We start from the raw sequence: 26257 nt of genomic DNA, 5'->3' as shown, positions 1-26257 counted from the left end.
CTAACTGGGCATTCATCCAAACACACACTCATTCATACTGGTTCTTTTTTCTTATACCTATAAGCCTTGTGTAACATTTGTGAACGCAATGCATCAGGAGCTTATTATTTTGTCTTAGGATATTTAAACATATGGATGGGAGGAGCTGAAGATCAAACAACTGATTCTGATTGGCAGACAACCTGGTCTCCCTCCTGATCCATAACTAGCCTTGCAATATGTGTGTGAGTTTGTGGAGATGCTGCACACGATGAAGGCAGATTTCGTAAGAACGATAGCATGTAGGTGTTTCACTTGTTATAAACTTATAGATGTCACCAGGAAGATTAAACATGCAAATGAGGTCAAATAATATTAAACCTTATGTAATGTGTTTTTGATCATTTATTTCTACTAGTCTCAGAAGTCAGTGCATTAAAAAATCATACAACCCCAACGTGAATAAAATCAGATCATAATGATGGCAAATCCAGTGGCTGAACAAAAATGATCTGAAAATGAGACATTTTATTATTTCAGTAATCAATATTAGCCTATTGATTATTGATTTTGATGGCAGCAATGCAGCAAAATATTTAGATGGGGTCAACAAAGGGCTGTAAAATAAAAAGAAACAGATTTATAACTAGTTAGGTTATTTGCAGCAGGTGAGTAACATGAGTATAAAAAGAACATCTTATAGAGGCAGCTTCGAGGAAGTAATCTGCAAAAAACTCAAGTTGTAGAACCATTTTAAAATAATATCCCTCAACATTAAATTGTGAAGACTTTGAATATCCCATCATCTACAGTCTATAATATTATCAACAGATTCAGAGAATCTGCAAAAATGTCTCAGTGCGCAAGAAATAAGTCTGAAAATCACTATTAGATGGCTGAGATTTTCAGGCTCTCAGATGAATGAATCTGTGATGGAAATCACTGCACAGGCTCAGGAACACCTCCACAAATAACTATCAACCATCCACAATTGTAGGTTTAAACTTTGTTAACCAAAGAAGAAGCCATAAGTTTTTTTTAATGGGTGCAAAGACCAAGAAGACCCAGGTCTGCTGAGCAGCTAGAATCCTATATCAGACAAGAATGGGACAACATTCCTCAGTTCCTATAATTTGGACTGTTGTTAAAACAAGAGGAGATGCTACAGAGTGGGAAACGTGGCTCTCTCACAGCTTTTTTGAGACATGTTGCTGTTATCAAGTTCAGTGTTCAAAATTATCTGTTTTCTATGTTCTATTGAGTATAAAATCTGGATTTATGAGATTTACAAATCATCACATTCTGTTCTTATTTGCATTTACAAAGCATCAAACTTATTAAGAACTGAGGTTGTATTTTTGTGTCTCGATATTGTACGTTATATTGTACAAAATTTTGTTGTTTGATTGACTTTTTAAAGAAAAATCATTTTGCTGGATATCAGAAGCATGCTACTATTAAAACACAATGCACTTGGATCATTCACACAATGATGGACAGCTCAGCATATATTAATGTCACTTGCCCTTTGCTTTCGCAGTTTTTTTCCCCTCTGAGAGGGTGTTGCGAGATGTTGTGATTGTTTCAAAACAGCCTGGCCTCTCTCGTGGGGAAAATACGCTGGATCACACAGACGGAAATGCAATTACCGCCTCCCTGCAGAATCCTAATCACTGAGCCCTGATGTTAAAAGTTAGCCTCTTTAATGTGGTGCATTTCAAAGACGTAGCACAAATCATTTGATTTACTCACTCGCGTCCTCACAAGATGTAAATAAGCTTATTAACCAACCATTTTCATATCTTCATCCAATGACCTCAAGAAGCATTACTGACATTAATGCAACGGAGGCTCGAAAAACTTACTAGTGAAATTAATATATTTCAGATTTTTGTTTAAATTCTATTTTTTTGTGTCGGTGTAGCAGCTGGTTGTCCGTGTTTTCAGGTTCAGCTTTAACTGAATATAAACCGAGCTCCAAGCTAGCAAACTTAAATAAATTTTTAACACATTTGTTTTTAAAAGTGCAGTTGTGATATTAGTGCCTGTGATATAAATAACTGCAGAATCAAAACATTTGCTACACCTCCTAATTGTACCGCGGACTAAAATAAGTCTTCTTCTGGACGCCAAGTGGGAATCAAATGCCCAATTAAAGTCTTTACCCGTAGGCCCTGCTCCTGTAGAAGTGAACAGAAAAGAGAAGGAGAAGAATTACTGAAGTAGCACATTCCATCCTTATATAAGTTTTTGCCTTTACATGGCCTCAGTAGATCCAGAAATACAAGATGCCTGGGGCTAAGGTGTGCAGCTTGCCTCTGAAAGTGGCAGGAAGTCTTGGGCGTCTCTATTTTGAGGAGGCTAACTGTCAAAGTGGACTGGTCCGTTCAGCTCGCAGTGAAACGCAATCCTTCAAAATTCCTCAGTACCACGGCGAGGAAATAAAGAGCGAGACAAGAGAGACAGGCCTACATCTGTTTGCTCTGTCTAGCGGAGACACAATCACATCAGATGTCTGCAGGCTCCGTCTCCAACTCTGCTCATCTCTTGTTCCAGTTTACCCTTGGGAGATAAGTTCGGGGAGATGCAGGCTCGGGCAGGCGCGTACGCACAAAGACCACTTCTGCTGCGTCCCTTCTGTGTTGAAACAGCTGCTGTTAACCAAACTCATCTCTGCTTTTCATTAACGCTCTAACTTTCTGCCATTGTGCCTATCTCTGATGTTAACGCGACAAATTACAAAGGCCTGACACTGAACAGACACGCACAGGCTTACACGAATGCACACATACGGGTAATTAATTGGTTCCAGTGGAGCCGGGAACTAATTTACTATCCCTCCTGCCACATTTCTTCAGATACAGAAAGACTACTCATCTCAAGGCAGCTTTCTTATTACTCCCTCCCCATCTGTAGGTCCCTTATGTGTGCTGAAGTATATCTGTTCATGTTTTTCTTTTTCATACCTATGTTGTTGTTTTTCAGGCATATAATTACTGAGCTGTAGGATTTGGCTGCTTGTTAGGCTTGTTTTCTTCGATGTGTTGATTGTAAGAAACATGTGGAAAGATTGATTGCCGCACACTTCTGCCTGCTTTTTTGCCCTCTTTTGACCATTTGGGATTTTTGTTAGGAACCAGCCAACTTAAAATAAATTTTTAAAAAAAAATTAAATAAAAAGCTATATTGAGATGGGCTGAAAAAGTATCGAACATCAGCTTGGTTAGAGCTATCCCACTTGCAGTCTGGTTTCTTTCCAGTAGCCAAAATAAACATCAGTCTTATTAATAAATCATCACCGATTTATGTTTTCTGGTGAAATTGGGTTACCAGTCTTTTATTAAATCTGACTAATTTAGCAAACGTTCAACCAAACGCAAACCAAAAGTTAAAAAAAGTAATCTTACTCTAATACACAAAAGCTCTGTTTGTTCGCCTGCAAACTACTCCTACATAATCACGAGTTGAACAACCAAAATGGGAACACAGGTACATTTTAGGCCCCTGAACGTTCTTGTCTATATCAGATATTATGTCTTCATGTTACCTAGCAACCACCTACCAAAGGCTACATAGTTACACCTTATGAAAGAACCATATCAGTTTAATTTCATCAGAATGTCTAAGTTAATAAATAGACTGTATGTGTGTGCATGTAGGCAATGGGATATAGTCCATGTATAGGTAAGCTGTAAGGGATGTAAATATATAACTATAATGAAAATCAAGAGATCCTCTTTGACTATATGGGTTATATTTAACTGAACAAAATCTTGCTTACCACTCATATCACTGTACACTTAGCAGGGTTGGACAGTAGATGTAGACTGTTTGCAGAAAGGTTGAGATGAGCCCCCTTATTCATAGTATTTTCATTTATTTAATAAGTTATCGATATTGGATGTCGCTGTATTGATACAAAATCGCCACGCAACATATCGCGATGCTGTGCTGTATCGATTTCCCCCCCCCCCCCCCCTTTATTTGGCAGTGTCTGGCTGTCGAGTGTAGTAGTGAAAAGTCTGAAGCTCCAGCAGCACTTGTAGTGTAAAGAACGATTTTATTACTTGGCCAACGTGTTTCGGCCAGTCATCAGTATATCTGTCCACCGATCCACACAACTGTGTGGTTGCATCAGCAAGGATGGGCTGGACATATGGTCATGCAATGTATTATCAGTGTATATTGTCAGCATTTTGTCTTATTTTATATGCCTAACAATATATGTATTTATACAGTGTACTTAAAACAATAAGATTTCAAGCCACGTGAATTAGTCCAGCTTAAAAAAACACTGTTTTCCCAGCTTGTTATTATAATCTTGTCAGGTTCAAGTTATTGACATGTGTAGGCAAACAAAATAGCACATGATGTACGACCATAGCAGAAATTATGAAATCCTCTTTGACTAAATGATGTTACAAAATCTGCCATACCAATTGTCACTGAGGACAGTGTCTGATTGATGAGTGTAGTAGTAGTCAAATAACAGTTGACATGACCCCTCAATAACTGATGTTTGTGTGTCCACCTCAACAAAACTCCTGATTGATTATTCTAATGGATCTGTTACCATTTTACGATTTAATTTGAATACAGCATGTGGTGTTAAAAGGTTTTTGGTCACGTCACATGTTTTTGTGATAGAATAGAAAGGAAAAAATTGCAAGTGAAAAAATGACTTTATTGATATAGCTATTTAAATACAAAAAAAAATTACGTATGACAGTATATGTTGCAGACAAAGTGTTTTCTAGCACAGATGTATTTTTGAATTAAACCCATGTATAACAAGCTCATTTACACACAAGCTGATTGGATTAACCATTAATGCATATTCTGTTGGCATAATATGCATCAGGACGAGACAACAAACAGATGTTGAGGCTTACTTTACTCAAAATCCACTTAATGGGAACAGCTTGGCACAAGCATGCAAGGAATTAAGTTGATGATTTTTGAGGAGTCACTTTAAGCTATGTATGGCATTATGTAGGTAAATAAAGATTGGGATCCAAAAACTGTCTTCTAAAAATCTCATCTGTCATGTTGCCAAGTTTAGACTATAAAAGTAAATGATACTTTATCTTGTTTTATGCTTCACATGTAAAGCCGCACTAACAGATTTTCTGGCACGTGAGGAAAAGTGGAAACAGCCTGTAAACACCCTTTGATTTGGCAGGCAAGTGTTTACACATCCAGCAGCAAATGCACTAATGTTAGCATTCATTTGGTGTCATGTTTGTGGCCACCAGGATAAAATCCAAAATGAAGAGTTAAAAGAAGCTGTAAAAGTCTGTTTAGCAGGGGTCAGCAGTAAGAATTAAAGACAATCCTCTGCATATACTCTGCATATAATTAGCTGCTATATACCAACAGGACTTTAAATAGAAACAAAATAGCACCACGATTAAGTATTAACTTTATGATTAAATACCCTTTCTTGCTTTCCACCTCTGCTGCAGAAGCTCAAACGGCACAAACAGCTGAGAGCTCTGCACAATCACAGCAAGCTCAGCCGAAGAGACTCGACCTCCCCTGTGGTGGAATCTATCTGTAAGGGATTTCATCCATCATTCCCCAGTCGTACTCTGTCAACGCTAAAGCTGATGATTGATTGCAAGATTAGTAATTGGATGATTCGAAACTGCAGAAGAACAGACAGAAAAGAAAAAAAATCTCCACTCACTGATTTCATTTCTCAGCTGAATGAGAGGAGTTTACCCTTGGATGGCTGTAATTTTCTTTTCATTTGTAGCGTGGTTAACATCAAGCTAGCATTTCAATGCTCTTTTGGACGTATAGGTCGATGAGCCAGCTGGTCTTATAGTTAGTGGTTTCCCTGTGATACTGGCAGAGCAGTGGGCGTCCTCGCTCTGTGTCCTCGCCTCAGAGGTTCAGCAGGCAGGTGTGTTTGTATGAATGGCAAGTCAGTTTTCGACTTTGTGTTCGTGCACAGCCTTAGACAGTGATAGTGTAATTTTGCACCGAGTGAGACAGCCGGCTGCCCGTTAGCCAACCATGTAATTAAAGCTTTAAAAATGTCACCATTCCTCAGTGGTGGGCTTTATGCCCCTTATCGCTGCGGTCCCAGGTGAACGTGCATGTGTCGGTATGAGTTTAGTGTTTGTATTTCCTGCACTGCTGCCAAGTTATTTGTCTGTAAGTCTTTGAGTGTTGTGGCTATTCCCGCGCCACGGCCTTGGATCACTCATCAGATGTCACGGCTCTGGTAGCGCGAAGTGGCTCTTTTTAATACACCTCACGGAGAACAAAGGCTTTTGAAGTGTAAGGAATCTTTTGATGCCAGTTCATTACCTAAGCGGTTAAATGTTGGGGAAATGACAGAAAAATCTTCAAACATCCACAAAAAGGATTATTTTGATCATATTCAAGTTATGCGGGAAAGAAAAACAGAAATCAATCAAGCGTTTTGGGGATTGATGTTGATCTTAAGTATAAGCTGTGGTCGAAGACACTGATGAATTTAGGATTACAGAAGGGCCCAAAAATTTTTAATAACATGGGTGGCAGCAGAAAAAAACACTCCCTTCTCCTTATCAGAGAAGTGACTGCATTACGCTGCTGAGGCGCATATGGAAATATCAGCTCTCAGTGTGATGTTGTTTTTGGACAGCAGTGACAAACTGTGGGTTTCGTCTCTGAGATTTAAGCCACTCCAGCGCTGTAAGGTTGTTTTGACAACTTGGTCCCTGTGAACAGCGCCTTCTTGACACTGAGAGAAGCTCAGACACTAGCCTCGGGGTCTGGGCTGCGTGTCAGAGTCAATTAGTGCCTCGGCCGGCCACATTTCTTTTTTTCCTCTCTTTGTTTCGTTTGTTTTTAGAAGGTGACACTGTTACATCCCTCAGCAACAGCCTGGCTATAAAGGTTAGGATAGGTGCGCTGTTTGTGTGATGATGGAAATTGGCACAGAAGGGCTGAGTGTGTGGTTTATAGATCCTGATAGCTGATAATCCTTTTTCCCTGTGTCTTTGCTGTATGTAAATCTCTCAGGGCCTTTTTCACTAAGAAAACATTAAAGAAGCAGTTCAACACTTGAAGGCAAATATGCTGATTCACTTCCTTGAAGACAGGCATAAATCAAAGTGACAAACTGCTATTTTATGGACTTTATTGGAATCTCTTCAGGTCTGAGTCAATATTTTTTTTCTGTAGAGCAGTAATGTTTTGTTGCTGCAGAATTAGATACACAGATATAAGGCAAAAAAGAGAGTTTGTACAATTCTAATGAACCTAAAAGTCAATATTTGGTATGAAGTCAGTATTTGTTCTTTGGTGTGACCACCTTGGTTCTTCAGCACTGTGTTAGGCAAGCTTTATGTAAAAGGTCTTCAGGAACGGTTCTCAAAGCTCTTCTTTGGATGCTGGCTGCCTTTCTCTGTCAAGACACACTGCTTCAATAGTCCGGGCTCTGGGGAGGCCAATCCATGACTGATCCTTTGTACATTTTTTTATCCAGGTCTGCATGTCCTGTAACTGCAGTGTGTTTGGGATCATATTTATGCTGAAAAATGAAGCTGTTGTCAATCAAGCACATTCCAGATGCTGTTATCTTTTCTTTGTATATAATTCCATTAATTTTGACAAGATTCTGAGCGCAAGTGGCTGAAATGCAGCCCAGCTGTGGACACTCCATAGGACCTGTTGTCGCTGATTTTCAGCACAGTTCTTGTGTAATTTGGCATACCTCTGCCTTTTCTTCAGTTTCCCTTCCATAAGAATGGCTTCTTGACAGCCGCCCTTTCACTGGGACTATTTCTGAAGAGGCTTCAGTGAACAGTAGATGGATCAGCTGAGCGTCCTCTGTCAGGTCTTTCCACCTGTCCTCTTTCTTTAACTTAACCTACCAGGAGCTTTAAAGTTCACCAAATAAAATTGTCTCTCATTTGTTCTTCTGCACAAAAACTCGTGCGCACAGGTGACAACGTGTGGTTTCAATGCATAAATTCTCTAAATTATTATTGGTGCTGGTAGATTGGTGTTGTTATCTTTGGACACAACTTGATTTTCATGTTAAGCTGAGTCTGCCAGCTTCTTATCTCTTTTAACAGACTCTGTATATGAATATTTAGAATATTTAGGGTAAGTGACAAGATTTTTGGTGCGGCTTTCTGATTTCTGCTTATAGTTTGCTTGTAGTTCAGGGTCTTTTGATTGGGCATTTTTTTGTGGCCTACTGGTAAACCACTGATTTGAAGAGCAATGGAGGACTGTATTTGCCAAAAATCAAACATAACATCTGTTCATCTGTATTTTTAACACAAATCTGACCAGCGACGTGAAGCACCAACGCACAGCCTTCCCAACAATCACAGTATGACTTTTTTTTAGCACATGGTTGTTTATAAACATCAACAGAACATCTTCTCCAGACTTTTTAAGTAATTAAATAAATAACCAATACTTTCAAGCAATTTACAGTTGTGTTCATCTAAATTCATTTGCAGCATGGTGAACTGCATCAGATTCAGTGGAGGACTTAAAAGGATGAGGTTGTTGATTGACGAGAAACAATATTTGATTTTATTCTAATCTATAGATAGTGGTAAATACTTCTTAAGCACAAATGTTCTCTTTAAAAGAAGTCTATCAATGATGTCTAGGCAACGTTGAAGATGTAACTCAACCAAACATCACAATGACTAGAGGCTGGGAAACACCACCAGCTGAAATGTTTGATATGTTGTCATTCACTCCAGTCAGCAAACTATAATAGGTTTCCAGATTTGGCAGTTTCTTATTTAGCCTAACTAAAAGCCAAACAACTTCTCAGTGTGTTACTTCTCAGCTGAGAAGAAAAAAAAAAACACTGAGATGATAAACTCTGTAATTATGAAGTCGGAGTGTAGGTCACGAGCTCTGGCTCTGCCTCGCTTTGACCTAAACTTGAAAGGAAACAGTTCAGGTCTGTACTCTGACCTCGTGTAATGGTTTGGAGTCACAGGTTATATTACAGTACCTCCAGTAATCATAAAAGGAGAAAACAGCAACACAAGCTCCTGCTGGGAATTGCTTTCTGTTGGCATGCGAGAGGATATTTCTCTCTCTTCAGACGTGATGTCACTTTCCTGCCACATTTTGCAGGCTGTTTAAGCCGTGCCTCTCCTGTAGTTGCGTTGATGCACACATGCAGACCGCACTCAGACACGTGGTAAAGCATCAGCGCAAGTGCTAGAGAGAAAGCAGGCCGAGTAAAAATAACAGCAGAATTTGGGAAGCTCTGGGGAGTTAGGGTGGGACTGTCGTGAAATTGCTGGGTGTGTTTTTGAGCAAGAGTGTGGAAGGAGTTAGTGTGTGTGTTTCTCTGTGGCTCAGTGAGTGTGTGCAAATATGTGCAATGTACGATTTAAGTGGACCAAAGCTATGGTTGTGGCAGGGCGAGTCATCAAGGCTGGTCCAAAAAAAAAGCCTTTCTACTCCGTGCAGTACACAGCCTTCTGTGTGTTTGAAATTCATTGTGTTTTCCAGCCTGTGGGAAAAGAAGTAAGCATGCAGTACAGGTTGAGCTACTCAGGAGCAATTATCTTAGATCTTAGATTACCTTAGATTGACCCTAAAATAGCAAAAAAGCAACAAAAAAACAAGTTTCAGCGAAAGGTTCGTGAAATGAACTTTAAGCTCTCAAACCGAGGAGGCTGCCTGCGATGTCTCACTGTACCACCAGAGAAGCTTGCGTCTGTTTCTCGTCCCCAGCGCCTGTGTTTCATCAACCATCTCGCCTCCCTCCATATGCTGAGAGTGGAAAACACACAGAAAGTCATGCACTTGTGTTTTCCAAATCTTACTCGGCAGTCCCAAACCCAACAACAGATTGGAATCATCATTCCAGCGAAGGAAAAATAAATTCATTATTTGCTCGATTTACTGTTTGTTCCAATTTCGACCTGTTTGTCGAACAGAATGGAATTTCATCCTCGCAGTCAGATTATGTGCAGGTGAAGATAAAAGACTGGAATATGCTCTGACAAAGAAAGACAGGACGCACCCTGCTGCTGTCGGTCCAAAGTTAAGAAAAGTCTTCTTGGTTTTCGCTTGGAGACAAAGCTGTATTTTTTAAATGTCCAAAACAATGTGAAGGAAAACTAATTAGAAAAGATTGAACTTCTAAGGGAAAGTTTTAATCTAAATGAAGAAGCTTGAATCTTACGTATCCACGTTTATGGTGTTAGGGTTTTGTTAGCTTTGGTTCTTTTTGTGTTGTGAGATGACTCTGCCTGTGTCATCTTCTGCGTCTTCTGTGTCTCAGTTATGGTAAGTCCTGTTTTATTTTAGTAATTGCCATGCTCTTCTTTGTCTTTATCCCTTTTATAGCCTTTATGAGTGCTTTCCAATGAGTTTTCCCAGTGTTCTAGCAGTCAGTTAGTTCCCTTCGTTTTTATAGTCCACGTCCTCACTCACTCTGTTGTCAGTCTGACAGCAAGATTGACAACAGGAGTCAGGAGGACGCTCCTTTTGTTCTCTCTTTTTTTGTCTGAGCTGATGTACTGAGCTCTTCCTGGAGTTTTTGTAGCATGTAGTTTTGTAGTTTGCACTTTGTTCAGCATTCCTGCCTCCAGTGTCCTGCATTGGGTCCTCAGTGTTCATGTAGACCCATGTTCAACATAGCTTTCTTTGCATGAGGTGTCTTGGCAGATCCTAAAACCCCACTGTAAGGTAACTGGGTATCACAATGATGGTTAGCACCATTCTTTGTTAACTGAGGCTTTCTTCATTAGACTCTATGATAAGGTCATTAAAACCCTGTCCAAGTCGTAGAGAGATCAAAAATACAAGTTTGCTACAAATAAGGCAAGAAGAGAATGCAGACTGATGATTAAGCCTGTAAATTTCATAAAGATAATGCATACATTTTATTTGATTGTTTTACTCATTCTAGCATAGCAGCCACACATAAGAAATCTCAAAGTTTAATCTTCATACTTTTAACTCTTTACCACCTGAAAGTCTAGTAGAAGTATGACTTCAAGTGCTTTTCTGAACTGACCGGTTTCTGTTGTATTTCAGGCCTGCTTATAGAACAAAAATAACACGGTAGTCTCTAATCTAATCTACTTTGTTAGTCTCTAATGGAGTCTATTCTAATGGTTGTAAAACCACATCTTTATTGATATCTACTGAGGTGTCAAAACTCGTCATTAAGGAGTCGTCTAAGTGGGGTGAAGAGTTAAACGTGAATCACATTCAGGTCTGACATTTCCATGATGAAGTGTACATAGAAATCTATTATACTTTGGCTATATAAGAATGTAATGAATAGCACAAAAAGTACATTTATGCGTTTTCTCCATCACCTACTGAATCCATTCATTTTAAATTCTTTGGAATTGAAAACATCCAGTTTGCACAGCTTTAACTTTACTTCATAGCTTTGTGTGATGGTACTTCTATCATAAGACTGACCCATACAGAGCCAGTTCCCTTCGTTGACAATCAGTATCACACTCACAGTGATTTTAGGCTGAAAATCAGAACATAACGTGCTCCAGACCGAGCCATGTGCTTAGCAGGTTTCTATAGTGGTCTAACCAGGATAAAAGAGAGCCACCATTGTGACTCTAAAAACTTTGCCTTTAAGCTGTCTAATCCCTTGCTAACTAACTAATCTTCAAAGTACACCCCTTAAGGAGAAATATAATTTGTTTTTGTCCAAAACTCAAATGTCTGGCAGCCTTTGTAATCACGTAGCTTTTACACCAGTTCATAAAATTATAAATACGAGTGCAGGAATCTGCGGTAAAAGCTATGCTGTTTAATCAAGACATCAGTGAGAGTGGCAAAGTAACATATATAATGTATAGGATATAGAGCACACATGCAGAGGCCTGAGTGTGTAACTGTTTACACACACACACACTGACTTATTTGATCCAACTGTGGAGAAATTTCGATACAGAGTAAGAAGCTGGAGTGTGAAATGCTTTTGGAGTTGGAGAAAACTGGGAGAGATGTTTACTCAGCAGTGTGTGTGTGTGTGTGCGTGCGTGCGTGTGTGTGTGTGTGTGTGTGTGTGAGAGAGAGAGAGAGAGCGAAAGAGAGAGAGAGCGAAAGAGAGAGAGAGAGGAACCAAACTGTACATTTGCACATTTGATTTGTGCTTCAAAAGCCACACTGTGCAGCAAAGATAAGGTTTTGAAACAAGCCATCTGATCCAAGCATGCTTTTCAATCCCACTCTTGGAGAGACACAAACAAAATTCTTTGCAAGGAATTAATCTGCCCTCTGATGTGGAGGGTCACCGAGCGGAAAGGGCCCTGCTGTGCTGCGATGAGCCTTTGATGGCAAAATCATCACTCCGTCATTCTCTCTGTCATCCGCTGAGCCTGTGAGACACCCAGCGGACCGAGGTGGACTAAGAGCATAAACACTGAGGGAAGAGGTCAGCGAAAGGTGGAGACAGAGGGGCACGCGAAGGGATAACAATATAAGACGGGGGAAAAAATCAGACCAGTGCCAGTAAGGAAAATCCCATTAGAGCCAGAAAATAACAAAAGTAAGAACACAGGCCAGTCTTTCTGTCAGTCATGTTGTGTTTCACACAGCAGTCATTCACTCAGTCAGGCACCTCATCAGTCTCTCTGTCAGTCAGTCACCTTGTTTGTTACTGGGCCACGTCATTTGTCAGTCATCCTGTCAACCTGGCAGGCGCTTGGTTGTTTGTTGGTTACTCAGTAAAACAGCTAATCGTTTTGGCTACTCAGCTAGTTGGTCAATGCTTGAACGCTTGAGTCATTTGTTTAGCCGTTTATTATTTCATCAGGTCACTTTCTCTACAAATAATTTTGTTCCATCATAATCTAATCTGTCAGTCTGACATTTTAGAAAATAAGACAGTCGGCTGTCCCTTTCAGAGCGACGCATCTCCATTTCTGTGCGCGCTTTGGTCTAAACACAAAATCGCAGAAACCAATTGGCAGACAGAGACGCAGAACAACAAACCAACACTGGCAGTAACCCACCTGATAGACAGAGTGATAAACAGGCAAACACGCAGCCAGTCACATTCCAAATACACACATATAAGTCTGCAGCTTTACAAGCGTAGAGCTTTATAAAGCAGCTAGTGTCTTTGTGTGCTCTGCTCTAAAGCACAGTCTGGGTTGATTTTACTGGTGGTGTGCTGTGGGGCCATAGAGAGAGTGAGAGAGGGAGACCAGTGGGAGTGAGAGAAGCATCTATCAGCACCATGGTGTGACCCCGATCTCACACTCCCCTGACTGTGTTTGGACAGATGGATCATCACTGCACTGCTCACATTTGACAAACGTGCTTACATGTGTGTGTTTGTATGTGTGTGTGTGTGTGTGTGTGCCCACATGAATGTGTCAGTATGATGAATACAATGCCACCGTTTATTCAGGAGTCTATTCATTATGTATAGTGCAGTTTAACCATCATGAAGTCCCCTTCAGACAAAATCAATAGTGTTGTTAATATGATCCTCTCTGCACTTGTTACTGCAGGAAGACGTCAATTGATTAGTTAGTTAACACCTCAGCTCCTAAAATGCATATGCAAATGTGCGTCAGTGCAGACAGTGCAAATGCGACTGAATGCATTATTTTCTGCGTTTACATTTCGCTTCAAGTGATTTTAGCGAAATTATTCATAGTGTGGTGTCTCAAACAATTGGCTTAGTAAAGGCGTAGAGGTTTCAGTCCAAGACCATCACAGTTTAACACCCTACATAAGATTTCAGTGGATTACATTTGCAGTTTAATCTAAACAAGATGTGACATGATATTAATTAGTGAGCTCAGGGGCGCTGCTACTTGTTTTCCACTGCTTCAAGTCTTCTGCTAAACTGAGCTAACCACCTGCTGCCTTCAGCTTTATATTTAATTTAGAAACATGAACATGACCCCCCTAATTATTCCACTAAGTTCTGACATCAAAGTATATGTTAACAAAGATGTGGTTTGGTGACCATTAGAATCCGGTCGTTAAGTGATGACGTGACGAATCCTACTTCCGGGCCTAAAGTAGTCTGCGTTTAATATGGCTTTTGTGTTGTTAACATGTTTAATGTTTTGTATTTTCTTCTATTTAATCTCAAAAAGCTCCTAAAACAGTCAGTGATCACTGTTGACCTCCCTCGGCTTTTATTACCGCTAATCATTTATTTAAGCTCAGCTTTTAAAACCTTAGGATGTAACTACAGCCCAGCCCATGCAGCAGTATATGAATGACTAACCTCGTATTGTGGATGGATTATCTCAGTTGTTCTCCTGGCTGAAGTTTGGTCCTTTTACAGCATCCTGCCATGCGATTACATTTGTTCCTGACCACCGAGAACACTCACGTTAACTTTTATCGAGTGGAAAAAAGTTAGCTTGTTTATATTATGCTAACATAGCTGTGTCGCTAGCGGTCATGTAGCACATCATTATATACCAGCTAGCCAAACTTCAGTAAGCCTACAAACGTCACTGCTGTTTAGTTTTCTGTCTTCATTTATGTTGGAAGTGATAACAGAGCTGTATGTTTTAATTTGTTTCCAAAACCCCGCAGACAGGACATGCTATATTGTATTTAGATAGAAGCTAGCGAGCTAACTTCCTGCTAACTTCTAACTCCGTTAAATGTCATAAATTCCGTTTTCATGGATGCCTGGATGTTAAACTCAATTGTTACACCTGGTAGAGCAGAACGCTGATCATTTTATTAAAGATGAAAGACTTTAGACAGTTTTTCAACTCTCAGTAATGCCATAGTGATCGTTTGATATATGGACCTGCAGCGGAGTTTAGGCCCAGACACGGCTAGTGACGTCAGACTGAACGACCGCATAGTTTCCTGCATAGGCATAGGTCACTCTCTCTTACTTCTGATACAAAGCCAGCCATTTTATTCTACAAGGAGGCCTGAAATATGACTGAAGCTCCTCTGTTCAGAAAAGAGCATCAAGGTTTACACCAAATAGGCTTTCAAGGGGTAAAGTGTTCATTAAAGTGGTAGCTGGAGGTTGATAGCCGCCACTAAGAAATCAATTGCTAAAGGTGCTGTGACTAGAGACTGGTCAGCAACCCCTTCATGACCACTATTCACTAAGGAACACTGTGTATTCCCTGACTGGTTGGTAAAAACGCCCCTGCAATTGCTTTGGTCATTAGTAGCTTGCCAAAGTCATCCACAGTTTGCATGGAACTGCTCTCCAAGCAGCAGTGGAACTGTGAAAAGTATGACAGTTATGGTGCTTATTATTGTCAAAAAGGATCATATATAAATGTGTGATTGACCAGTTGTGAGTTGGGTAGCGTGCTGTTTCCCTCTATTTCACAGTCAGATCTTTCTCATGCACAGAAAACCTGGTTTTGATAAGTTAAGGTGGGGATGGCGAATATGGCCAGCTTCTGGCTTCACAATAGCTGGTAACCCACCCACTTCACTAACTCATGTACCAATGACTAATCCATGTTTTATATTCGATCCTGTAATCTTAACAACTTCTACATCTTTCACTTTTTAAAGTAAAAGCTGTAGAAGTTGTTAAGTAGAAGTTGAAGGTGGTATTCTTACACCTTAAATAAAACAAAGTAATTATCATTTATCATTCAATTTAGTTTTTTGAATATGAATTAACCTGACTTCAACAGGACATTATGTACATATGTACTGTCTAATTACAATAATTATACAGAAAATTACTTATGCAAGCTTTAAATTCCTTCCATTTATCAAATGTCATTTACTGAGCAGTCCATGACAGTGCTTCAATGTTAATTATAGTTATATACTTATACCTATACTAATCAGAATATAGAGCTACTGCAGGGGTGGGGAGAAAGACAGAGAAAAATTGTTCTGTTTGTGTTATTGCTGATATTTCTGAGCCTTTTAAATGTTGCATTTGACATTAACTAAAAAGCAGCTGTATTTATACTTGGTCTCCTTCTGTAGCTAGCTATGTCTTGAAGATAAGCACCATGATTGCAAGTTTATTGACACGAACATTCATGAACCTGCTCTACTGAGAGACATGATAAGGGGGAAAAGGATGTGTGGTCAGTGACAATAGTGTCTCTCTACTGGAAGCAACAAAAGCCTGCTGTATATACACACACACACACACAATTATCTTGCGTGACATTATTAAACTGCCAGTCAGATTTATCCAATTATAATTAAGGTGCTTTAACACCTTTCTAGATTGTTCCAGCCCACTTTACCCTCTGACCTTAATTGGGGTCTGCTGTCATCCATTCATGCTGAATATAGGCTCATGAATCAACAAGACAATAGCACTAATGAATTCAATTCAGTTCAGGTCAGTTTTATTTATATAGCACTAAATCACAACAACAGTCCCCTCCAGGCGCTTTATATTGAAAGGTAAAACCCTACAGTAACACAGAGAAAACTCCTAACAACTAGACAACCCCCTATGAGCAAGCACTTGGTGACAGTGGGAAGGAAAAACTCCCTATTAACAGGAAGAAAGCATTTGCCACAACCAGCTGTGGGTGATGAGAGGGAGACGAGGCAAAAGACACATTGTGGATGAGAGCCAGAGTTTAGTCATTTGCAATGATTAGAGTCAAAGTGGTGTACAAACACTCAGAGACTGCAAAGAAGTGAGTGAAGAAGAAATGCTGTCAAAACATTTAGCTCACAAAGCTCAACACTTCCCCGGGTTGCATGCGGCTCTCTACATACATTTCATATGACATCATTTATACCATGTTAAGTTTTTATGTGACTTCTACTCCCTCTGCTCTGTGCCCTGAATACACCGGGTGTTATCCATCACCAGGTCCCCGGGTGCTGTAAAATGCACTGGCCGTGTACATGTGTTCTTGTCTAGCATTGAGAATAGTAGTGGGTGGTGGTGGAGGCGTGTATTAATGCCCCGGAGATGATTTAGAGTTAAACCACCGAACAGCAGAGCTCTCTTCCAGTTTTCTCCCATAGGACAAGTCAGTGGCTTGTGGTGAGTTACAGAGAAAATAGGATCCAGTCAGAAATCACTTCAAGTGAAACAACAGCTTAAATGGTTTCTCTTTAAATAATGCAACAGCTCATGTGGTCATAAATCAGGTTTCTGTGGGTCTTTGAAGTGACATATGCATTTTTTTAAATTTATAGCTCAAATGTTTTTAGCCTCTAGATCTTAATTGTTTTGCCATGTAATGAGAGGTTTTCATTGGAGTTGGCTTTCATGTGAATAGGCAGAATAGGCAGTACCGTGCAAAAGTCTTGAGCTACCCCTTGTTTCTCTTTATTACGCTTACAAGGAGTCTTTTAAAGTGGACTTGAGCAACACGACTGAAAAATCCAAATTTGAATTTTTGGGTTCACAATGTCATCAATATGTGGCAGAGCTCAAAAAAAGAAAACAGTGAGTGTCTACAGCTATGTATAAAACAGAGACTCTCTCATGGTTTGGAGCTGCATTTCGGCCAGTGGTGTTGGAGATCTTTTCAATGGATGCAATTATGAACCCAGAAATGTACGGTCAGACTTTGATCCACTATCTAATATCATCTGGAAAGCATCTGATTTGCCTCATTTGTCAGGATGACAGTGATGCCAAACACACTGCCAATGCAGTAAAAGCATACCTGAATAGAAAAAAACATGCAGTAGAGCACTATCCATCATAGATCGGCCTCCCCAGATCCCAGACATCAACATTATTGAAGCATATTGACATTAACAAGAACAAAGAAAGCTTTGGATATCCTTCAAGCAACCTGGACAATTATACCTGAAGACTGTTAATAGATATTACAAAAAAAGTTTGCCTAAAAGAGTTCAGGCTGTGTTGAAGAATAAAGGCGGTCATACCAAATATTGACTTTCAAGGTCAGAGTTCTACTGACTCAATTTTCACTTCACATGCTGTGTTTCCATGTATGAAGTTTCTGCACCTATTTCTTATAAAATCTAGAGAAATGTCTTGATGAGCAGATCTACATGTATTAATCAACTTAATAAACATTCCCACTATTGTGGTGACCAGCAGATGAATTACACCAAATGGGTGCATACGACCATAAACTTTAGAGCATCCTGAACACTACATTTACCTTGAAATGAAGGCATATTAAAAATTTTAACATCCTGTAACTCAGTGGAACACAGAGAGCACACGAAATGATGAAGAAACAGATAAAAGGGACTGGTTACACAATAGCATGTATTTTTAAATAGCGCAACAAACTGTGCTCAAATGAGATGGCAGTGTTTTGTTTTCCGTGTGCGTGCATGCAGGGATGTTTGAGATGACGGGAGGTTACATGCAGGATTGTTACTGAGGGAGCGAGGCCAACAAAGGGCGCTCAACCTGCTGGCCCTGGCTTAAGCTCCTGTCAGCTAACCCTCTGTATGGGTGTGAATGTGTGTGTGCGTGTTTGTGTTGGGGGACCAGCAAATACGCTCACAGAAATCCATGTGAATAACCGAGCCCTTTTAAATCTCTGACCACATACACATACAAGACTGTAAAAACATCCATAATCTCATTTCCTAAATCGGGTTCACCTCTGCGCTCAGAAGATTATGAAATATTTTCCCTAAGTGAATGCAGGCAGAAAAGGTTGTAAGGCTGCATGAGAAATGACAAGAATAATGCCCAAGCCAGCAGACTAGCAACAGGTAAAATAGCTTTTTAGTGGGCAAAACATTGCTAAAGAGTGTCAAAGAAACTAGCAGACAAAGAAAGGTGCCATGTAAAGCGACAGGTTGACTAAAGCAAAATTTAGAAAGAGTACAGAAGCTGACGCATGAACCGTCAAGACGAAAGGGAAATGGAACAGAGAGAGGCAACTGGCGCTGGCTGTCACTTGCTTTCCCTTCTGTAGATGACAGGTGTTTTACATTACTCTGCGGGTGAGAGCAACACATATATCTGCACCGCCTGCACCTTTACACGCCATATCGCCCCCTCGACCGTGGAGCTTATTTATGCACACTAAGGCCAGAGTAAACTTTTCATTCAAGGAGAAAATGAAATAATACCGCCACACTATCGGCATTATGGTTTTCACTTGAAAGCAGGAGTAGGTGTCTTATATTCTACCCCACAGCCACTCCAAGCTTTCCAGCACTAAGGGGGATTCATACTTCAGAGAGAAGTGGAGCTCTGTGGAGCGCAAATGTTCACACCAATTCTTTTTTTCTTAGCTTGCGAACAGCTAGCTTTTCTTTTTCTATATTTGACTGTTTTCCCACAAGCAACATAAAGATGAACTTTTCCTTTTCCTTATTTGCAACCTACCGTTCGTAATAAATGAACTGTGCATGCTCCAGAAAATACAATTTCTTCCACTGGCTGGACAACAGATGAAAAGCCTATTTCACATGCAATAAAAATAATAAGAGTTTTCCACAGGTTCAGCTGCTCTATTATGAAAACCTAAAGCAATGCCTTCCATCACTTGCACTTTACAGCTAAGACCACGAGTATCTTTGCTCACTCCACCGCACACGCTGCTCCTAATGTCGTATACAGTCAGAAAGACTTGCTCCTCCGCTGCGCACAGCATGCATCTTTCTTGGTATTAGCATCACATAAGTGATTAAAAAGTAATGATGTCGGTGGTCTAGACTGCTCATCAATTCACCCCCACAAAGAAAGAAATCAGGAACAATTGAGTTGTGCAAACTGCTTTGTTTGTCTCACAGCGAATGACTACAGGACGCGCGAGTCTGCTGTGTGCATTATGTAATAATTACGTCTGCGCATTGGAGGGTTTGGCTGTGAATAAAAATGTGTCAGATGTGCAGCCGCTATAGGATGTAATTGAGCCACAGGAGTGCTGTGCTGCTCAGTGTGTATCAGTCACAAAGGCACAAAAGAAAATGGACTCTTAATGATGAAAAACACATGAATACCCTGTTCTTCCTTCGTCGTTAGAGACAGCAAAGCTTCTCTGCAGTGGGCGCAAGGACCTGCACAAAAGGGCATTTAATGTCAGATATTAGAGGGTAGACAAACACTGCCCTTTGGGTGATAATGCATACCACGTCTGACTGACCGCGGTGGTGTCAGAGGTGTGAGAAGTGAGGTCTCAGTGCAGACGAGCACCCTGCTGTTTCCCAGCACAAACTCTGCACACTTTTCCCTGAAAATCTGTCACACTCTCTCTTCTTCACACCTCACTCCCCTGCTCCCTTTTGGTAAGGATTTATATTTGCAGCTTTTCATCTCCTGAGGGGAATGCTGCGCGCTGAGTGTAGCGATACAGAGGGGCTGTATAAGATTTTCAGCACGCGGATTAAATCAAATGTGAAATAAACCTTTGTTAAAACCTACATCTGTCTCTTTCTCCTTCTGTCTCTCCAGGTGTGTCTCCCCAATGCGCTTGGCCCTTGAGGCCTGAGGAGAAGTGAGCCAAGCCCAGGCCCCCATGGGACGCCCTGTTATCCAGCATGCACTGCTGCTGCTGCAGTGCATGCTGGTCCTACGGCCTGGAGGTGTGGCCGGCAGGAGAGGGCCAGTGCTGCTGCCTGAATCACCCTGTTACAGGACGGAGCACCCACTCGTCCCACACTCAGGTAGGTGGTTTAAGAAATACGCTCTCTTGACGTCATCAGAGCGACTCTTTCCATTTTTCCCCCTCCATTCATAAATATCTAAAGTTTTCTCATCAGTTATACTCATTTCCTTTTCCACTCTTAGCAAGGTTAAACTTGTAAACCATACATGTTTCTGAGTGGTTTCATTATTTCAGTTCTGTTGCTAAGAGACATAAACAACCTTGCACACACGTCACGTTGATTGCGATGAACAAAGTTAAAGAAAGTACACAAAGCTTGTAAAGAGTTTGTCTTGTTAGAGCAGTTTTTCTCACACTCTTATGAAATGCTGTTGTAATTATCACTCTAGAAAACACCGTCGTCGCATTTGCTGCCTGGCAAGTTTTAATCTGTGTAAAAGTCATTTTAAATGCACTCAGCACTTTGAAAAATGTTCAGATCCGCAGCCCTGGAGAGCAATGAGCCTAAACCTTTGATTGCATTACAGACATGAGGTAAGCGTACTTCTAAAGCCTAACTCACATTTACTACATTTAATGTGAATTAACTGTTCACCAAACCTCTGCCAAACAGTGAACATCCAATTATATCTTAGCAGCTGTAATTAGGCACTTCAGGCCTGTCAAACTGTGGATTTTTCCACCAGTTTTAATGTTATTTAAATGCAGAGTGATACTGCCTGTGGTGTGGGTTTTTTTTCTTTCTTTTTTTGTATTTAAAAGAGCAAAAATGGAAATAAGTCTCTTCTATAATGTTTCCAGCTCACCAACTTTCTGCGCACAGTACAACACTATTATTATAATTATTATTATTATTATTATTATTATTATTATCTGAAGTGTACAGCTTAAGCATTTACTCTATAAAGTAATTTGAATCACAGTCATCAAACAGTCATGTTAAATAACTTTACACACAATGATGAAAAGCTTGAACAGGTTTTGAGACTGAGGATGATCTATCATAACAAAAAATTATCTCGAGAACATCGTCTGCAGCATCTGGAGGTTTTTCTCTATTTTTAACATTACATCAATTTTTTTATTTTCTGAAACTTTGACCACTATGGTTCTTAGGAGGCTCTGGGATTTCCTCTCACTAAAGAGCTTACAGAACTAAGAAATGAAATGCTGAGACAATCCTCCCAGCTCCACTTCCAGGGGAGAAATGTTCTCTGATTATCAATGAAGAAGCTCTGGTAATTTCAGTCTCTGGTAAGCAGGATTTAGATCAAATGTCAGATTGTCTGTTTTAGATGAAGGTTTTAGTGATGTGTCGGTCGCGAACGAAATGGCTCTTAGAGCCGGTTCTTTGACGTGAACGACGCGAGCGGCTCCTTATCGCGAGCCGTGGGTTTTTTTTCTTTCTCTCACCCTCTCTCTCTCTCACACACTTTTCTTCCGCTTCACTCCACTCGCAAAGCCTTGTGCTTTGCGCTGGGAAGAAGGGGGGAGGGGCGGTAGTTACACATGCTAGGTAACTACCGGAGGGAGAGATAGAGACAGAGAGCCAGGGACAACAACGTCACATTTGAAAGGTATAGTAATCATCCACAACTATTTTCAGTTGCAGATGATAAAGGATTCAGAAAGTTTATTCATGCAGACCCATATGACAGAGAATGTGCATGTTCTTTTTGTTTTCATATTATAATTTATATTTAATTGTGTTGTGGTTTGCAGTGTTTAATGTTGTTACACTTTAAATATTTTTAAAAGGAAAAAGCTGAAAATTTAAATAGTTAAAAGTTGAACCGTGAATAGTTGGTTTTTGTATTATATGATTTATTTATTACATTTTATGTGGAGTGAATAAATAAAAGTATATTTACGGTGGCCCCTACAGACAAAGCACGTACAAACCCCGAAGCACGTAAAAACTCAGAAGCACGTACAAAATACAACAGAAGTGCTCCAGGATGCTGGGCGCAGTGTTGAGCTTTGTTACCTAGTGGCTACACAAGCCAGCAAGTACCAACGACCGGATTTGGTGTGTGGTAGTAACAGGTAAATGAACATTTTTTTTAAATTATTTGAATATATATGAGTGCTTGTGTATAAATACACAAACAATACACACATGCTTTCAATTGTGTCATTTAAGTGATCTAGTAGCTCAGTTTTGGAAGTTCAGTTAATGTTAGAAATGTGTTTTGGAGTTTGTACGTGTTTTGTCTCTAGGGGCCACCGCATATATTTATATATAAACATATATAAATAAAACCACTTCTTTTTTTACATTAGTAATTCCTTTCGTGCATAATTTTATATTATTGTTAATAATAAATTAATTAAAGCAACAAAACAACCTGAAGAGCCGGTTAGGACCGAAAGAGCCGGCTCTTTTTAGTGAGCCGAACCGAAAGAGCCGGTTCTCTAAAAGGAGCTGGAAATCCCATCACTAGAAGGTTTAGTGTTGATTTTACCATTTACATAAAAAATCATTACCATAGGTAACATTGATGTCACATGTTGGTTTCTGAAATCCTGTTTCATCCTGTCTAGTTGAGCATTTTAACTGTTGCCACCTTGGCGTATTAGTTAATATAACGAGAGGCATGTGGTTGATCAAACGTATCAGTCACAAGTTGTTAGCCAATAAGAAACAGAAATGAACAAAAGTATGGGCAAGATTTACAAAATTCACCAAATCTTCTATTCAATATGACCCAAAATGAGTGACTGGGACCATAAACTCAGAAGACAGTAAGAGTTCACAGAGCTCAAGTCAGAAAGATATTTTCTCATAGACTTCTGTTGAAGTCTGCAGTTATGCGGCAACTAGTCACATGACTACTAACCACATCTGGTTAACTTGTTCCCCTTGTTTAAAATCAATGCAGGGTCAAGTGAATAAGGCACCCTTATTGGTAGGGAAAAATGAGTATTCCCTCAGTAGTGACTAGATTATGTATGAATTCTTACAATCTTGACAGATAAGAGGGTGAACAACGAAAAAGCCCAATGCAGCTTCTGTTTAAGAGACTATTTTATAAGACTTTTACTTTAAGCAAGTGCACCAGAAACATTCAAACGTCGAGACCTTAATTATCCAGCTCATAAATTTTACAGATTTCATCAAGCAAAATTAATGATCGCTGACTAGCTACTATGGGTGGGGCCTGTTTTTTTGGTTTTTTTGTCTTTGTCAGACTGAAATCAAGGACTCATTGTTTAAAAAAGAAAAAAAAAGTATTGCCTAATACTAAAAATTTACAACAATTGAAATGTGCAAACGTGGCATGTGAAAAGAGAAAGACTAGCAGCAATTAATGAAACTAGCAGTTAGAAAAAGGACACTTATGGATTTTTCTGGTTATGTCCTCTTGGAACGATCCAGCTCTAATCTGTAATTACAACATTTCTTGCTGTCTAGGAAAAGTTCACCTCCTTTATTAACTTCCTCTTTGTTCCACAAGGCAGACGGTGCCTTTGTTATGGGCCTTTTGCTACATGGCTCTGCAGTTTTTAGATACAGTACGTTCTGCATCCGATTTCGTTGTCCTCACTCTCTGTCATACTTTTCTATTGAACAGCTAAACTGTAATGAAACGCTGTGAATCCAAGTCGACTGAAGGTATCAATAGCGATCAATGCAGTTCTGTCTAGCCGCTGCGAGGCAGCAGAAATGTCATTGAGCTGTTTTCATTACAACAGAGCCCCAGTCACATAATCTCATAGCATTCTGTCTGGGTAAAATTGACTGGAAGAGCAAGGTCACTGCATGTGATCCACACGCATGCATAGACTCATATTCCGAATAACCACCCACCTATAACCCTAATTCTCCCTCACGCTGTCTCCCTTCCTAATCTTTGTCACTTCATTGTTAGCTGAGCCGATGCTCTTCCCTCTGCACCGATTGAGTGCAATGATGATGACTAACTGCCCAGCTAATGCAATACCTTCATACCTTGTGCTTTCTGTGTGGGGAGGATCAGACATCAGCTGGTGGGTCAGCTGTGGTCAATGCGTTTGTGTTCTCTAATGTACCAGATTGGCCCATTAAGCTTCAGTGGGTTAATGCTTTGGTTGAAATATAGGAGCATTAATAAAGAGGGTCGACATTTTAGTTAGCATTCAGACACGGTTCAGCAACACAGAGCCGACTGAACAGAGGAAGAGAAAGGCAAGTACAGAAGTCTTTAGTGAGTGATTAGCTGTGGTGATACAGTTGCTTCTTAATGCAAAGAGTCTTTAGAGCTTCTTTGGGGAGTTATTAAATAAAAGTAGATGATGTATGGTAAAAAGCTAAAAGGTTGACTCACCAAATTACAAAAGCATTTAAGGTTTTATGCCAATACAGTTGACATTAACTATACATAAAGTATGTTAACCGTTGTATTATGAGGCTAAGATAAGATATTAAGTGCGAAGATATCAGCTCATGGCAGCAAGCTCACCAAAGCTAAAGACTGTATGGGAGTACCACACAGACACAGAAACCTGCTAATTAGTGCTTCTTAACACTAAATACTATAATAGTGTGCACCAAAGCAGCCTTGGACAGTCTATTACTACAATTAACCACACAGAAAGTCATATTATCTCTTTGATAATTGCACACAAAAAAACTTTCACAACAAGGTTGAGACGTTTAGTTCAGTGACTAATCATCAGAGGTGAGGCCTAGCAGACAGCTGCTGGCCACAGCTGCCTGTGTCGGTGTCAACCTGTTAATTAAAGCAGCCAAATCCCTAACTTTACACCTTATTACATTTGAGTATATGAGTGAATTAAAAAAATAACAGCTCTTCCACCCCTTTTCACGAAGGGATGCATTAGCTTTAAAAACTATTCTATTTAAAAGTAATGCTTTGGCTTGGTAGGCTTTGAAATGTTTGTTTATGCTATAAATCCGGACATTTCCACACGCGTATCTAAGGGGACTGACTCTCTCCTGGAGTCTTTTTCAAGCGGTCATTCAGGGAACGACAGTTTTTGGTGCTTCGGGTGGTTTATGTTTTTTTAGCCATGGAGATGTGGCATTTGTGAGTGTGTTTTGCTGCAGCGACTTTGTAGCAAAAAATCGATGTTTAGGAAAACATCTCTGTGGAAAAGTATAGTGCATGGCATATAATTATAACATTTAAATTCATTATAATTGGACAGGATTTGGAGCTAAGTGCTGGTTTGCATCATTGGTACTGATACATACAGATTAACTGAACCAGGCATCGATGTAAAAGCAACAGAAATCGGACAAATGCAACACTTCAAACACATGTGGTGTTAGTGAATCAGAAAACAGCTTTTTTTTCTTCTCAGGCTTCCAAGAGAGTTGGTTAGTTGTGACTGTGGGAACCAACATGTGCCTGAACGTTTAAGACTGTTTAAGGGTCTAAGCTTCAGCTGAGAAGTTTAAAAAGCTCTGTGTACAGCTACTATGTGTCCGTGTTTTATTTCTGTTATTCAAGTCTTGGAAACTCGGGAAAAAGCGGGAAGCCACTGAACATGACCATCTTATCCTTAATTTTCTTAGTGGAGAAGAAAGCACCATGTTTTTATTTACCATGAGGATCAAACCAAGTTTATCATTTCTCAGTGTCACCAAGCTGTGAATCTTGGAGTGGGTGGTCACAGGGTGAAGCATTAAAAGTGTAAATCAAATTTTGTCTCACCTGCAGTGTTTTAATCTTGGGGTATGAGTGGGTAAGGCTTTATGGAAGTGTTGGGGTACGTAAACACTCAGTGGCACACACACATGCAGGCAGCCCTAGTTTTCATAAAATTGATGCAGTTCCATTTAAATGGCTTGTAAAGCCTGCTGTACTCCT

The 26257-nt window shown here is 40.0% G+C and overlaps 1 protein-coding gene across 5 annotated transcripts in view; it reads left to right on the top strand.

Moving 5' to 3' along the window:
- Window positions 1–26257, top strand: part of sema5a (sema domain, seven thrombospondin repeats (type 1 and type 1-like), transmembrane domain (TM) and short cytoplasmic domain, (semaphorin) 5A) — a 147670-nt gene that overhangs the window by 21384 nt on the left and 100029 nt on the right. For 4 of the 5 annotated variants that reach the window (XR_005697547.1, XM_040043678.1, XM_040043680.1 and 1 more), the window contains one exon: window positions 20288–20499. Coding sequence is in view for 4 of the 5 variants with exons in the window: in XM_040043678.1 (XP_039899612.1) it covers window positions 20352–20499 (148 nt within the window). In the remaining variant the exon portion in view is untranslated. Of the gene's footprint in view, window positions 1–1351; window positions 10255–20287; window positions 20500–26257 lie in introns of those variants that run through there. The other variant, XM_040043679.1, reaches the window with a different exon arrangement.

The sequence above is a fragment of the Simochromis diagramma genome, unplaced genomic scaffold (assembly GCF_900408965.1).
Source record: "Simochromis diagramma unplaced genomic scaffold, fSimDia1.1 OVJJ01000602.1, whole genome shotgun sequence".
NCBI classification, from domain to species: domain Eukaryota; kingdom Metazoa; phylum Chordata; class Actinopteri; order Cichliformes; family Cichlidae; genus Simochromis; species Simochromis diagramma.
The sequence above is the reverse complement of the archived record's forward strand: the minus strand, read 5'-3'. Positions and strand labels throughout refer to the sequence as shown.